Source organism: Cavia porcellus, unplaced genomic scaffold (genome assembly GCF_034190915.1).
Source record: "Cavia porcellus strain 051 isolate PalLab524CR breed Dunkin Hartley unplaced genomic scaffold, mCavPor4.1 scaffold_2, whole genome shotgun sequence".
NCBI classification, from domain to species: Eukaryota; Metazoa; Chordata; class Mammalia; order Rodentia; family Caviidae; genus Cavia; species Cavia porcellus.
This window is the reverse complement of record NW_026947485.1, coordinates 66,391,460-66,408,234: the sequence shown is the minus strand read 5'-3', so window position 1 is coordinate 66,408,234 and position 16,775 is coordinate 66,391,460. Positions and strand designations below refer to the sequence as shown.

Below are 16,775 nucleotides of genomic sequence, written 5' to 3'. Positions count from 1 at the left end.
TATATGATGGTCTAATTTTAAAACTTAGTTATTAAGAATATATATATATGTATTTTGCAGGTCTGTTATATATACTATCAAAGCCTTCAGTTTTAAGGAATGAAATTTAGAGTTAACACACAGCTTCCATGGCTGATGTACTCCTTTCTCGCTGGCACATATAACCTCATTCTAAACCCTCAGCAGATGTTCCTGCTCCATTTCTTTTTCATAATTCAGGAACAAGAAAAACTAATTTGTCATGGCAGCTATTTGTAAAATAAGACTTTTCCATCTTTTTGGTTATACCTTTTTTTTCTTGACTATGTGATCTTTGTTTTCAAGCTGTAGGTCTCAGTTATTACCTTCTGTGTTAGCCTGTGGTAGGAACATTTGGAAGACTGCATTGATTCTCTTCGCTCTCCTTTCTGTTTCACTACCATTTTGCTATAATTGTGACCAGGGGATGCAGTGAGGAGAGATAAAACGTGGAGAGGTCCAGTTAGAATTTTAGGAAATATATTAAGGAAAGCTACCTGATTCTTTAAGTGGATTACTGAGAGTTCCAGGTCAGCCTACAGTACCTGTGAGTTCAAGGCACATCTCAATTATACAGCAAGACCCTGTCTCATAAAAAAAAAAAAAAAAAAAAAAAAGAAAGAAAGAAAGAGAAGAAAGAGAAGAAAAGGAAAGAAAACAAATAAACAAAACCCAAAAATTCAACACAAGATGTGAGGGCAGTCTGGCTGCTACATCTGTCACCCCGTTGGTTGCTAAGGTGGATCCGGCACGTCTATCTGGGTTTCCCTTCCCTCCTCAGCCAGCCACATGCTTCTCTCCCGAAGCTGCACACTCCATTGAAGAGGCTGAACATCCCTGTAGAGAAGAACCAAAAATTCAGTACCATTATATACATTTTTATGTGTAATATTATTATATTCTTTTCTTTTTTCTTTACTGTTGTCGCCATTTTTATTTTATGGAAAAACAAAACAAAATTTTATAACCAAACAGTAACAGAGCAGCTATAGTTATTTATTATTACTCTGTGCATTGTTATCTTCAAAATACAGTAGTTATCAGAGTATAAGGCACAAACTAAAGTTTGTTGAAAAGAAAATTTTGTGTTATTATGTTTATCTCTTTTTTTGTAAGAACCTTTTTGGTTTATTTTTTTGTTTTTAATTTTTTAAAAATTATTTTGAAGGTAGTAAAATACAACAGAATAAGACAGAACAAAGCCAATTGGGGCACTGCAGTGAAATTGGTACAGAAGGTCACAGCAGGTTATCGGGATAACAGTAATAGGTACCATAGTATATCTCATTATCTTCACAATAGTTGTTCTTTCAATCAGGTATAGCAAAATCAAATCAAATACAGAACATTATAGAACTTACCAAAACAGAACATTTAATAGAGCAATACAGTTAATCAGAACAAAGCCAAACAGTGATAACAATATTTGCCTTCAAAGAGATGGCAGAAGGAAATCCCCGCTATTTGCTCTATTGCATATGGTCATCCTCCCAAGAGATGCTCAGACCTCTGGCTCCCATTTGCTAAATGGAGGGGGGTGGGGTTGAGGTGGGGGGTAGGATGTTTGATTCTCATCCCATAGACTCATGGCTGCTTACCAGGGAGGCAAGTGGGTTGCTTGGTGTGCCAGCACTCTAAGTTCTAACTTAAGTTCTAACTTGACACTGGGTAGTTTCTATCCCTGGGGTGGCCCTTTTTGGTTTATTTATAGGATTTAATATTCTTTTTCTTTTGGCACCAGGGATCAACTTACAACCTTGCACTTGCCAGGCAGGTGCTTATGCCACTGAGCTAAATCCCCAGCTTAATATTCTTATTATATTATCAATGAAGAAAAAATTGAATAGGATTTGCCTAATGTACACTGAATTACTGTTATCAAGTATTTGGATGCAAGAGATATGCCCGCTTTCCCTGTTGAACTTAGGTGTGGCTGTGTCCTTTGCTTTGGCCAGTGATGACAATGCTTATTTGTTATTAGAGTGTAGCTTGACCTGTCCACATTAATAAATCCCAAATTACTTACTGTTGAGCCATTGGAGTCAGTGCTACTATGTGGTATCCTTGAAGACCTATGACTTAATGATCAGTGCATATTATATATGCATAATTATGTATATGTGTTTATGTGTGTAGTAGTCTCATGTGCAGTATATAGTATTATTTTAAATCAATAAATGATTGTATATTAATATTCTTTTTAAATGCATATTTTGTATTAAGATAAAATCTCTTGTTCATCTTTGGTATCTTTTTACATTTTGCACAAATTTGAAATTATTAATAAAACTCAGGTAGTGATAACTTTAAGATTTTAGTAAGATGTCGATTCTGGCTTTTTAATGTTTACTAAGAATCTCATATTTTCTCGGGACTGAGAATGTAGCTCAGTGTTACAATGCTTGCCCAGCATGCATGAGGCTCTGGGTTCAATCTCTAATACTGCAAAAGCAACAAAATGAAAGAATCTTTTATGTTTTCAGTGAGGGCACTGAGTTAGCTAGTTTATCCCAAATTTTCTGTATAGATTAGTCAAAGATAGAGCATACGTGTGGTCATCTTTACCAGATTTCTTCTGTTTTCCTTGAGAGAAATGACTACAACAGGCTTCATTTGTAACAGGCTTTATTATTTGTAATAAGTATATGCCAAGCCTGCTAATTTGTTTATAGGTAAATATTAACTGATATTTTACCCAAAATATTCTAGTTTGGCTTTCTGACATTATTTTTGGTAATTGATTCAAATTTGAACACCACTGATTTCTTCTACAGTTTTGCTAAGACTGACTTCAAATGGTACTTTAGCCCCATTGTCAGACAAGTGTTACCCAAATCCTCTAGACAGAGTGGGTGAGAAAAAATTCTTTTCTAGTGAACTTTTTATGGCAAACTGTACCAAGTACACAAAGTAGCGGGGCTAGATATTTTTTTAACTTTGATTCACTGACTACATGTTAGCATGAAAAAACTAAAAACATACGAGGACCAATAGTGTTGATCATTACTTTTGCAAGTTTCAGGAATTTTCTTAAAACCATCAACTGTATCTGCCACATGTGCCAGGCTCCTGGAAAAGTTATTTTTTGAAAGTTTGCAAGCATCTAATTAATTAGATAAAGTAAAACTAGTCTTTTTTTCATGTTGTCTTTATTTTCATATCCTTGTGTGGCTGTGGGTTACAGCACACTTTCTTTACCCTTGAATTCAGCCAAGCTAGCAGCAAAGAAGGAAATGATGAGTTAATTTTTGGCAAATATATATGCATATATACAATTTTAAAATATTTTTGTACATATATATGTATTGCTTTGAGAAAAATTCTTTTAAAATTGTTACCACTGAGTCAAATGATATGAATAAGGTGATAAATATTTTGATTTATTTAAGAAGTAGAAGAATATGTTGGCACTTATTTGATTGCCATTTTTTCCCCACAGTCATCAGTAATCTCCTAAATACTGAAATTTTTAGTCTTTATGCATTTACAATCCTTCACTCATTATGAGTTTGAAAATCATACTGGTTTTCAAATAATATGCAAAAAATATCGGAGGAAAAATGAACAAATTATAGTTTCTTAGTGTTCTCCTTTTGCTGAAATGCTTTAGAATTACTTTTAAGATTAAAAATCACATGTGCCTTTAGCTCATTACAGCATAGTTAATTGAGTTTTCGTACTTAGTCTGAGCAGCGCCCACACAGAGTTATTCTTGCTGCATAGACCCAAGTATGTGGCTCTTCTGTCCATCTTTGTAACCTGAAAAAGTTATCCCAGCTTAGCCCCTGTATTTCCTGTGTCTTAGAGTCTCTTCTCTCTTGATTGTGACTCCTTTCATTCACGTTGCTCTCACTCTGTAATTTTAGGATCATCCATATTTCTAGAAAGTAGCTTCAGAAGGTGTTTTCAGAGTCAGATATTACTGAGGGCCTTTCAAAAATTTCCTTTTTATTTTCTCTTCCATCTTGAATTTGAGTCCAAAAAGTTTATATGGCCCACTTTTACCATTATATAATAATATTATATTATTGTATATTATTATATAATAATATAATGGTAAAAGTGGGCCAAATATATATAACATAATATATAATATATATTCAAATTCTTGAGGAAGTTGGATGATCAGAACATTCTATTCTTTACATTCATTAACTTTTTATTTTTTCTTCAAAGGAATCTAGCTGGTTTTTATATCACATGAATCAATCTCTTTAAAGCAGTGAGTTGATGTAGACTGCTTCAGGAGAGTACATTGTACATAGTCTTCTAATGCTGAAACAGTTTGTTTCTATAGATTTATCATTTTAGAACTTCTCCTTTGTTTCTTCTAAAAGATTTTCATGAATTTCTTGAACTGTCCCAAGACTGTACAATTAAATTTAACTTTAACAAGTAAAATTGTTTTACCTAAAAATATTATAAGAATGTAAATAAATGTCAGTAAACGTATTACATATTTTGGTTTAAGGATTAGCTCCTACAATATTGAACCTACTTCAGAAACAAACTACTGAGACATGGATGGCTGCTTCCCTTGAATCAGAGAATGACTTGCCGCAGTCTCACTGCCTTGGCAGAGCGGCCGGTCTGTCTCCCTATGATGTCATTACAAGAAGACAGAGTAATTTTTTTCTTTTAATGGAAGAAATTTTTCAGGTTGCTGGTTTTACATGACGGGAATGGGGTTGGAAATGCTTCATGTTCCAGTTACCAGCCCCAGGCTGCACATGTATTTTTGGATTCAGAAATGACAGCTGAAACCTTTTAGACAGAACTATGGGATAGCCACATACAGGTTTATTATTACCGAAAGGGAGGAGAATACTTTATATGATTAAAAAGGAACAGATAATTTAATTAGAAGGAAACTGTACATTGTTATGAAAGGACTTTTGTATAGCATAAATTATTTTGCATGCTACACTTACCCTATTCCTAAGGGAATATGTATGTGGTTTACCAGAGGAATTTCAAGCATATTTTCTATGTGACTTTAAACCAGACGAAACTAAAATAATGCATAAATAAGCTTTGTAAATGTAATGTATGTCTGTGCAGTAATAAAAAAATTTGAAAATAGCATATCTTGATGTGATGATAAAGTAAATTGGAAAGCCATATTGTTTTACTGCCTTGTGAAACAGTTTAAAGCAAAATAATCTAGTTAAAAGTTAGTGCTGTACTTCAGAGGGAAGAGATAGACTTTTATACTTTCTCTTTTTAAACAAATGTTTTGTTTTTGTAGTTAAGTATTATAGAGTATTTTAATGCATTTGCAGAAAAACCAAGAAACATTTGATTGAATGCTTACAAAATATGTATTATGTATTTATTTATTTAGTTAGTGGTACTAGGGATTGAACCCAGGACCTTCTTTCTGAGGTGCATCCCCAGCCCTTTATTTTTTTCAGACAGGATCAATAAAGTCACTGAGTTATTTGGACGGGGCTCAAACTTGTGATCTTTGTGCCTTAGCCTCCTAGAATCCTGAGATTATAGGTGTGTACCGCCACATTTGATTTGTGCTTTTATATTTTAACCACTGTCATGGAAATGGATTCCTCTGATATACACACACATATAGATTGCCTTAATTAAACATTCTTAATGCCTGTGAATTAATTTTAAAGTATAAGTTGCCTAACATTTCATTTTTTCATGTTTTTCTCATATTTTGGAATTCAACATTGTAATTTCATCAATTAAAATTTGGAAATGAAATAAATGAATTTATTTCATTTGTATTTGAAATGTGATTGTGTTTGAAATACAATTGTATTTATTTCAATCGTATTTGAGATACAATTTCAAAATCAATTTAAACCTGTGGACTGCATGTAAGAGCAATGTGAACCTAACTACTCAATAAAGTGTTAATTCTTAATGTGGGCTGATTAAAATGGAGATTATACTTAGAGGAAATGGCAGTGATTGCTGTAGAATAAAGGAGGCTTGACTTCTGTAGGTTTTCTTCCATTCCCTCCAGCAGTCATAATTCCCCTGTGAATTCACGCGACCTTAGTGAACTTCAGGTGAAACAGACTAGAAACTGTAAGGATCGTACACTCTTCCAAAGTGCATAACCACCCCTCAGGTGTGGTGTTAGAGTGCAGACGTGTGTGCTGTGTTGCAGACATGGCGCAGCACTGATGAAGGGCAGCTTACGAGTGGAAGAGCACCTCAGCTGCACTGTACCGAGCGTCATGTTTGAACCCCTGGGATATCACAGAGTGGAAAAAGTTACCCTTTGCCTTCAGAAAATTATACATTTCTTGTTATGTTCTCTTATCATCAAGAGTATTGCTTAGAGGCTTCATTGATGGCTCAATCACCTGTATGAGACTGGGTTATCTAGAATCAAACTGTACATGTGATAAATGGGTCTCTTAAATCAGAGATCACTGGGAAAGAAGGGCTGCATATATTTTGCTTCCAACTTGCTTATCAGCTAGTTCTTAACACAGCATTTTTACATTCTGTGTCTCCACTTAATGTTTTTCTTTGGTAAATTGCATTTCATTTATCTCACAATAAAACTGTACTTTGTTGTTGAAATATAAAATAAAATCAACCATTAAGAATAAGAAATCTAGAATTATTTTTCTCTTAAGAACTTTTCATATTCTTATGCATATGTAACAGATTATCATTTTGTTTCTTGATTTTTATAGTGTACAAAAGCTACACCAACCTTGACTATATTGACTATCACTATCAAATGAAAGCTAAATGGAACAATAATAAATGTGCTTAGCATAACTTCAAAATGAGAATTTCTGTTCTTTATCACCAGAGAAAAACTTCCATATTTTTAGCCTAGAAGTTTAAAAATTCGTTGTGTTATTTTTCCATCTCATATTTTGGCAGTGCCTCTAAAGAATATCAGAATTCGTTGAAAAATATTATGAATATCAGACTTAATATTGTAAGCGAGTGGAAACAAAAATACACATTTTTTTTTTAAGGGACTTTACATGTTTGATGAGAAAAGCCAAGTCTGAAAGCCAAGGCTAATAGAAAAGCTGAATTACTATGAGGAATTTCATCTTTTTTGAATAGGAGGTTTGATTATTTGAAGGACAAACGATTGGAAAACTTCACATCATAAATAAAAGGTTAGATAAAGATACGTGCGTGTGTGTGTGTGTGTGTGTGTGTGTGTGTGTGTGTGTGTGTGTGTATACATTGATTGATGAAGTCTCCTTAACAATTGGTACACACTTCTTTCTTCCCTGAAAGATGGGTGGAATTTCTGTATCCAAGAGGTGGTCTGCATTTCAGGTAGTCTTCTTACAGGTGGTTTTATGTAGAGGTGTATCGTTTTTTCCCTCTGAATGATGCTTTTATATTTTAACCACTGTCATGAAAATGAATCCTTCTGATTTACACACACATACAGATTTCCTTAGTTAAACATTTTTCAGATTCAAAAGGGGTAAGGGGTAGATACTAGAGAGAGTCAAAGTGAGTATCATGGTTCAGCTCTTTATTCATCTTTTCATTCTGCTGTCTGTCTGTCTGTCTGTCCCTCCCCACCCCTGCTTCGTTGAAAAGCTGTTCTCACAAAGACCTTTTTAAAAGTTATCATGATACATATAATTTATCTTTGTAGTTTTCTTTCATCTCTTTTTCTTTAAACTTATGGCTGTATGCTACCTGCGGCTAGTGTTGGTCACTGTAGTTCTCAGGCTATGTAAAATTGATATTGATAACCCAGGCAGGGTGGTGCACATTTTTAATCCCAGAGCTGAGGCACGACGACTATCATGAGTTCCAGGCCACCCTGGGCTACATAGCGAGTTCGAGGTCAATCTGAACCTGTACAGCAAGTTTCCGACTAAAAGGAAAAATAGCAACCAAAAAAGATTTGATGTTGACTAAGACTAATGTACAGAAGTACTTATGAGTAAAAATTCTTTTTAAATTTCTGTGGTCTTCCTTTTCCACCCAAAACAGATTTTTAAAAATTTGTTGCTTTAGAGGATCACATTAATAGATGTTTTGAATGTTGAACTAATTTTTATCCCCGGGGCTAATTCCAATTGTTCTAGATATTTTAGTCTATGAGCTCCACACTGGGTCTAGTACCTAGTATCATTATTCTTAGAATTTGACATCTGTAATCATAAGGATTTTGGCTTGGTTGTTCCTGTTCTTCCCTTTGCTTCTGTAGGCTTTGACATTGTACCCTTAGTGATGAACAAGAAGCTTCTCACTTTTTGCTGTGTTTTGGAATAATTTGTATAATTCACTTGAAGGTTTGTAGAATTTTCCATTAAAATCATTTCAGTTTAGTTCCTTTTTACGTGTAGCTCCTCAATTCTTATTTCACATGGAATCAAATTTAGTAATTTAATTTTTTTAAAGATACAGTTTTATCAGTTCTAAAGAAGTGTTAATAGTCTAGTTTAGTTGATAGCCCAAATACATATATATATTTTAAATCTCAACATTTTTAGTTGTTTTTCTCATTCCTAATGTTGATTGCATTTTGGCCAAAGCTCCCACTCTAAAACAACAACAAACAAACAAACAAACAAACAAACATTCCCCAAAGACTTGTTTCACTAACTTTTTCAAACAAGTTTCTTGTTTAAATTCTGTTAGTTTCTTACTTTCTATTCAATTAATTTCTGCTGTTAACTGTATGCATTCCTTTTATTTTCTTTGGCAATACTTGCCTTTAGGTATAGTCTAGCTTCATTTTGTTTCTTTTTAGTCATTTCTATAGGAAAGTACAATTAGATGTCTAGAGTTCTTGTCGCATGAGTTCTCATTACTTTTTGAAATGTTCTTATTATCAATCACTTAGAAATATTGTCGTTTTAAATTTTTTAAATTTCTATGAAAAGACTCCTTTATTCACTCTCCCATTCTCATTACTTCCCTTCAACTTCTTTTCTTCCTTCTTCATTTTCTTTTTGCGGCCATTGAAGTTAACCTGCCATTGATTGGAAGAAACACTATTTTATGTATTACAGTGCTAAGAAAAGTAGACCCAGTTAAGCTATGATTAAGTGCTTACTTGTCAGTCAGAATTTTTATTTTATGCTTGCTAGAAGAAGCCTGTAAGTTTTAATTGTAGCATTAAAAATTGCCTGATATTTCAATAAATGATTTCCCGATAACAATTAGGGCTCATTTTTCCATGTTTTTGCTTGCAAGACATGTCCGTTGAGTTGTTTGTTGATGAGTTCTGATGATAGAATAAGCTAAAGAGCAGCCTCAAACACAGGCCGTGGCAGGTGTATTCCAGCTGCTGCCCAATAGCAAGTGAATGTTACTATTTCTTTATTACAGTTGAAAATTGTAGAACATAAAGTACTTTGATGTTCATCTTATTCAAATGTATGGAAAGAGTGTAATATGATTTCTGCTTTCTGGAATTTTTTTTGGGATTTTTTCTTTTTGCCTTTGTCTTTTTATATGTGGCATGAATTTCTTGGGTAAAAATAAAAGTGCTGTTTAATTGTATTCTTCATTGCTTTTATAGCCTTATTTTTTGCTAATCCCATTAGTTAATTTGAAAGATGCTATAAACTCTTTGAGATCTTGTAAATTTTTCATTTTCATGCTTAGCATTTATCAATTGCTTTACAATGATATGCCCTATTGTTAAGTTCCATATATGTTGAATATACATTTCTTGAACTCTTTTATTCCTTATTTTGCATTGATATATCCAATTCCTTTTTATTGATATGTATGGATATGCATAACAAATAAATAAATATGTAATATAAGATATATAAAATATTTCTTTATTTTCGTATCTGGGGTTTTGGGTATTGCTTTTAGTTTATATTTAAGAAGTAGTATGTATGATATTTTATTTTGTAAGCTGAGATTGTATGTTTTTAGTAAGAATTTTAACATATCAAATGTATATTGTTAGGTTTCTTTTCAGTTGCCATAGTGAAATATGTAGGCAGGGTACTAAGAGAAGAGGTTTATTAATAAGCTTATAATTTTGGAGACTAAAAGTATAGATAGCATAGTGCAGAATGCAGTGAACACCCCCACCAGAGTATCACAAAAGTCAGTCGCATGTGTGAGAGGCAGGGATTAAGTGGTGAGACAGGAAGCTTAGGCACACTCTTCTGAAACAACTTACTCGCTCAACAATGCCATTCTCAGTGTCACGCAGTAACTGCCCAATCCCTTCCAGTGGCCTCGCCCCTCAGTCCTTCTACCAGTTCAACACTGTGTCCTGGGGACCAACCAGCCTTTCAGCATGTGAAAATGGGGGACACACTTAAATCCCATCTAGACCATAGCGATGGCAAGTGGCAACATTGGATGTGCTTTCTATTTGCCATTTGGTTTGCTGTGTGGAAAGCACTGAGCAAATTAGCTATCATTCTTGTCTTCATAGATGTTATTAGGAATGGCAGTATGTTAAGTGATACTTTATACATTTTTTTTTGTAGGTAAATAGTATCATCTCATGTACTATTTTATTTGTTTTAAAAAATGTTCTCTGATAGTAGCATTCTCTTATTTGAAAGGATGGGGAAGTAAGTACACAAAGTTATAGAATGACAATTTGAGACCCAAAATTTACTTCTCAATTTGTGAAATGTATGAATTAAAAATTTTATAAATAGCTCTATTGAAAGCACTATAATTATATATTAGAATTTTGTTTTGTTTTTAATGAGCTGCCCTATATATAAAACTTTTTATCTCTCTTTCCTTCTTCTCTGTGTGTAACACTCTGCCTGGACCACAGAGTCAGTAATTTCTAAGTCAAACAAAATTTCCACTCTCACTGATTTAGAAGTTAAAACACATTGGATGTGATCCTAGACAATGCTGAGTTTACTTGAGAATGTATCTACTAACACATCCTTTGTTTTGTTTTGTTTTTTCCAAGAACAGCAAAGAAACCCTAATGTGGTCTAAAGATTTTTTTTTTTGTCTTTTTCGTTTTTATCGGTACCAGGGATTGAACTCACCACTGCACACTTGCAAGGAAGGCGCTTATACCGCTGAGCTAAATCCCCAGCCCCTGGTCTAAAGATTTAAGAAAGGCTTCTGGATGAAGTTGTTTCTAAGTAAGACATGATAGAAGATGAGAAAAGTTAGCCAATTGGAGGACAAAATCAATGAAACCTTACACGGTTTTTTCCTTAAAATAACATACCAAGTAGTCTACAATAGTCTCTGGCATGTCTGTTGTTTTCCTGTGAGCATCTGTTCTATTCTCTGTGTCGTTAGTGACTGGTTTGGTACCCTGGATTCAGGAGGTACAGGGTGAATGAATGAATGAATGAATGAAGACTGAATTCTGCCTATATTCTTAGCATTTACCATCTCTCATGCGATTAAAAACTCAGTAACAGAGTTGTCTGTTATAACCATATTGGGTTGTCTGTTATAACCGTATTGACTACAGCAAGATCCTTTACTACATTTTAAATTTGTAATTTCTAATAATACAAACCTATCAAAGGGACACAAATACTCATGTTCCTTGCCTTTATAGAATGAGTAGAAAGTTTCAGTCTGAAAATCCTATAGTAACTTCCTGTAAGAGAGGAAAAATTTGAGTATCAATACCACATTCTTTTTTTGTTTTTTTTTTTTTTTCCAAGATTCTGTGTAGTTTCCTGAATAAAGAGAAAAACATTTAAGAAAAAAAAGTACTCATTGGCAGAGGAAGGTTAAGGATAAGGGCCAGCATGGGCAACTGAGCGAGACTTTCTCTCAATATAAAAAGGACTGAGGATATTACGTGGGCTTTTCTTTTTTCCATTTATCTGAGTGCCTTTTTTTCTTTATAATTTTGAAAATATTTCTGTTTATTTATTAAATTTGTTTACTCATATTTAGGAATTCTAGAAACCTAAATATTATTGTTTGTGACTATAGATGTAAACATTTAAATAAGTCAAATTATTTAAATGTGATAAAAGATTTTGGGTATTTTGTCATAAAATACATAATAACTTCATTTACACTTGGAAAATATGTGATATTAAAGTTGTAATTGGATCAGGTGGATTTTGTGTGTTAACATAGAGACACATGTATTCACTGTGAAAGAAGTTAACAAAATATGGACATATATTCCTTTTAGTACACAGATATATTTAACATAAAATTTAGAGATAAAAATGATGCAGTTGTGGTTAAATATGGAAATGTGAGAGCATGCAACCACATACACTAAAAACATCCATCCACTTGTCTTTGCTTTGTTCAGAAGCTAATGGTGACTTTGAAGTAGGAAATATTAATTCATCGTGTTGTAGCCTGAGGGTTATTAATACATTCTCCTTTTTTTCTTCTAGCACACTGATTTATGTCAGTACATGGACAAGCATCCCGGGGGGCTCCATCCAGATAATGTGAAGGTAGGAAAAGAGGTTTTGAAAGCCAGATTTATCACTTTTCATGTACATTTTTTGAGCCTGCTATCTCTACCATATCTTAAATTTTAAAAATATTTCTGTATAAAGAGAACAGTATCAGAGTGAACCATAGTCTATACTTCAGTTTAGTTGGTGGAAATAGTGTTTCAATATTAGATATGTTTATTGGAAGGTTTTTATTTAGACCTTATCCTATTTTGAGTTCATGGAGAAGAAGCATTTGCCAACAATGAGTGAGTTTCAGGGAACCCTACTTCAACCCTGTGCTCAGGAGAGGGGCACATAATAGCTGTAACTTAGAACCCCGGGGTGCAGTGAAGTGCTGATGTAATCCAAACCAGTGTTAGTGTGGGTTCACCAGGCCTGAGTTTCCTTTTTTCCTATTGCTTTCCCCTGGTGCTGGGGCTAAGCAAGTGCTTACCACTGATTTAAGTCTCCAGCTCCTTAAGATCTTATTTATACAATCTTGTATATACGAGATATTGTATGTACAAGAAGCAGTTTCACTTTCTACTGCTTTTTTTTTCTTTTCGTTCTTTTTTTTTTACTGAAACTTAATGAGTATGGGTCAAAAGAACTATGTTTTTGTAATAGTTAACAACCATTTTGGGAAATTTTTGAGAACTTCAAGGTTAAAACGGGAGATTTCTTAGCATATGTTAGGAAATTTAAAGATATCAAAGGTATATCAGAAGGATTTCTGATGTGCCTGCATTTGTAATTCAGATGACTACATTTCATGATCCTGGAACCAACTGAGTATCATGGATGGGTTGAACTAAAATTACTTACATTTTGTCTTTTTATTTATACCACCCCTTGAAACGTGGTGTATTTTTTGTTTTGTATTTTCCTTTGCTTGTGTAAGTTTGTTCACACATGTGTGTAACTTTCTTTCATAAAAATGTATTTTAAGGGGTCAGGGATTTAGCTCAGCAGCATTAGCATCTGTCTAGCAAGTGCAAGGTTGTGATTTTGATCCCTGGTACCCTCCCCCTAAAAAAGCATTTTATAAGTTCCTTTCTTCACTTAAAATGTATCATTAAGATCCATACCGTACTTGACTATCTCAGTCTTTCTAATAACTGTGTTTTTTTCTAGTATGAATACACTACAATTTTTGACACATATTAAGAAATGTTGGGGATCTTTACAGACTGTTGTTATTATAAATGAATATAGAGTCAATATCAGTATAAAACCACTGTATCTAGTTAATAGATAAGACAGAGATATAGTATCTGTGGTAGTAAGACTGTGTTTTCCTCTACTCTTACTTTGGTAGGACTCAGTCATTTTGATTTTTGCCATTCTGATAAGAATGGAAAGTCTTTTATGTTGTCATTTGACTACTGAGGACATTAAGCACTTCTTCGTGTTTGGTGCTTGTGGATTTTATTTTAGGTGCTCTTTATTATGAAAATATTTTACTTTGCCATCATTTTGAAAGCCAGTTTTGCAAAATAAATCAGTCTTGCTTGTCAGGTTTTGTTTTTTCCAAGGACTTCCCTCCATGTTCTCCTGGCACTTAAAGTTTGTGATGAAAAGTCTGCAGTTTAATGGTTTACCTTTTTAAGTGATCCGTGGTTTTTCTTTCACAGCTTTAAGATCACTCTTTTCTGTTTGACTACTGGATTTTGACAATGATGTGTTGTGGAGAGGTTGTTTTCTGCCCATGGTTAGTCGGCATTCCTTGTGTACCATTTATTTTTGCATCTAAATCTTTTTCCATATTTGGAAAGTTTTGTGCTATTTTTTCAGTAAGCAGGTTTTTTATGCCATTTGTGCTGTCTTCTGATTTTTCAGTAATTCCAATTAGTCACAGTCCTCTTTGCATCATCTAGCAGTTTTTGGAACCATTTTTCATGTTTTTTTTTTTTTTTTTCCACGTATCTCTCGTTAGTTTCCACTAGCAGACCTGTCCTCTGGTTCTGTCTTTGTTCATATTGTATCACATCTGCTGCACACATTTATGATAGGACTTTTAATCTCCTGAGTTTCTGTTTGGTACCTTTTTATGGATTCTAGCTTTTTTCTGTGCTTGTAATTCATGTTTCCTGTTGTTTTGTTTAGCTCAGCTAGGTGTTTACTAGTGTCCATTATCTTTTTAGACACTGCTTCTCTGAGCTGGATGTTCTCCTTATTGATGTTCCTTATCACCTCTGTTCACCATTCACATAAGCCCATTGTACTGCTTTTGATTTCCTCCTCTTTGCAGTCACATGGTTTGAGGAATTCAAAGTTTTTGGCAGCGTTTTGTTGGCTTGTGTTTCTCTGTATCTTTTGTTGTTGTTTCTTTGTCTAAGCTGAGGCTTGTGAGTTGATTAAAATGGAAAGCTTCATTGGTACTGTAGCGATCTGTTTAGCTAATGTCTGGTTTTTCAGTCATGCTTTCCGGGCAACGGTTGGTGTTTGCTTCTTTCCCCGGATCCAGCATCTCCATTTATTTGTGAAGGGAGGTCACAGCATATTGTCCAATATCTAGTTCCTCAGGATGTTAATGACACAAAAGCAGTCAGGATTTTGGCATCCAGGAAGAAGCAGTAACAAAATAACATCAAAGCCAAACTGAATATTGATGTACTGGAAGGACCAATAATATGCCACATTTAACCATAAAAAGAGATTTTTAATCATAGTTTAATTACTCAGGCAAACCAAATATTCACCAATAGTAAATACGTACTAAATGAAACTATTTTATATCCACTAATGATATGATATGAGCATAGAGTTATCTAAAGATTGGTAATTCTTCATAGTCATACCAGCAAAAGTAGAGGGGTAGGGAACCAGAGAATGAAAAAAAGTAAAATTTGAACAATTAAGCAAGGGAAGAGGAGGAGGAAGAGAGAAAAAATGAGATAGGAAATCTGAGTGAAGAATGAAAAGAAATTAATATTTTTGGAAAACAATAACAAAAGAAGTATAAAGAAAAACAGAGCAAAATATAGGAAGTAAGAATAAGGTAAGGAAGAAAAATGTAAATAGGAGAAAAGAAAAATGAGAGGGAAAAATGAAAACTGCAGAAAAAACCTCAAGCTCCCAAATAACTCTGTTGATAGGAGTTGGCCCAGCGCACGGTCTGCTTGGTTGGTTAGTGCTTGCTTCTGTGGCTACACACCACAGAGAAGCAAAATGTAGAGGTGGCTTGGAGTTGGGGGAGCTCGTGGCCAGAGATGCAGGCAGTGCCAGTGCGTCAGCCCATGCCATGCTGTGTTCATTTTATTGAGCAGAATTTAGTGAACAGCGTGGAGCTCTTGAAAATCAAAAGTGTAACAAATTGAACACAATCTAAAATGTACAAAAACTGGCAAGTATAGAAAAACTAATAGTGTAGTCTGGGAGATTTAACATCTGAATAAACTTGAGTAACAGAAGAGAGGACAGAATTTTAAACTGGTAATTATTAACCTGTGCTTTTTCCAGATTGGAAAAAGTTTGAATTTTTGGATTCAGAGAGTTTGTTACTTTATAGAAGAACACAATGGATTAGGCACTAAGGACTGGGAAGGATAAGAACCAGAAGACAGAAAGAAATTCATTAAGTAGCACTAAAAACACTTGGACAAGAACAAACCCTACAAGTTCTTCTGCAACAAGTGGAGTAACTGCTGGGTAAAGAATCCCATGATATATTTCAAAATGTGTACAAAGGACAGTACAGGATTCCCAACATATAAAATGTTAATGGTTGAAGACATGGAAATGTCGATTACCTTTATTTTGATTAATATTCATTAAATGTGTCTCTTACATTACCATAAAGATATAAATTTTATTTTTGAGGAGTTGTCGATCAAACTCAGGGCCTTGCACATGCTAGGCCTGTTCTATACCACTGAGCTATATCCTCAACTTTACACATTGTGTAAAAAATGAAAAGTTAACAAAATAAAAACAGAGTCAATTAAATGCCTGAAACAGTTAGTGCCAGCAGTCTGACAGGGGGTTCATTGTTTCAGGATTTCAGAAAAATGTGTTCAAATAATAATTTTGCAAAAAAGAAAAATGTTTATAACTCCCCAGGATCGAGAACTGCAGTGGTATGAGCCTTTGGAGCAGTGATACTAGGAAGGAATTAGTGTGGGATAGTAGCTTAAAAGTTTGGACATAAAATTATTCCCAGGGTAGAATTCTATATAGACTATGCAGTGCCAGGATAAGTAATCATCTCCAGGTTTGCAAGAAGTTGACAATTTTGCCCGCATGCATTCTTTATCTTGATGCTACTTGAAGTTAGGTCAGACATAAGAAAATAAGCCAAAAAAAGATGACCAAGGGATCAGTTAACAGAGTTTTACAACAGGAGTGGTAGGGAATCCCACAGGACAGTGATGAAGGGTGCCACACATCAGGCTGGGAAACTAACTCCCC

General features: G+C 34.1%; 1 protein-coding gene across 8 annotated transcripts in view; it reads left to right on the top strand.

Moving 5' to 3' along the window:
• The window catches only part of Cdk14 (cyclin dependent kinase 14), a 567,752-nt gene that overhangs the window by 256,581 nt on the left and 294,396 nt on the right, over positions 1-16,775 (top strand). For all 8 annotated transcript variants that reach the window (XM_063243002.1, XM_063243021.1, XM_063243042.1 and 5 more), the window contains one exon: positions 12,318-12,380. In XM_063243002.1, coding sequence (XP_063099072.1) covers positions 12,318-12,380 — 63 coding nt within the window. The remainder of the gene's footprint in view (positions 1-12,317; positions 12,381-16,775) is intronic.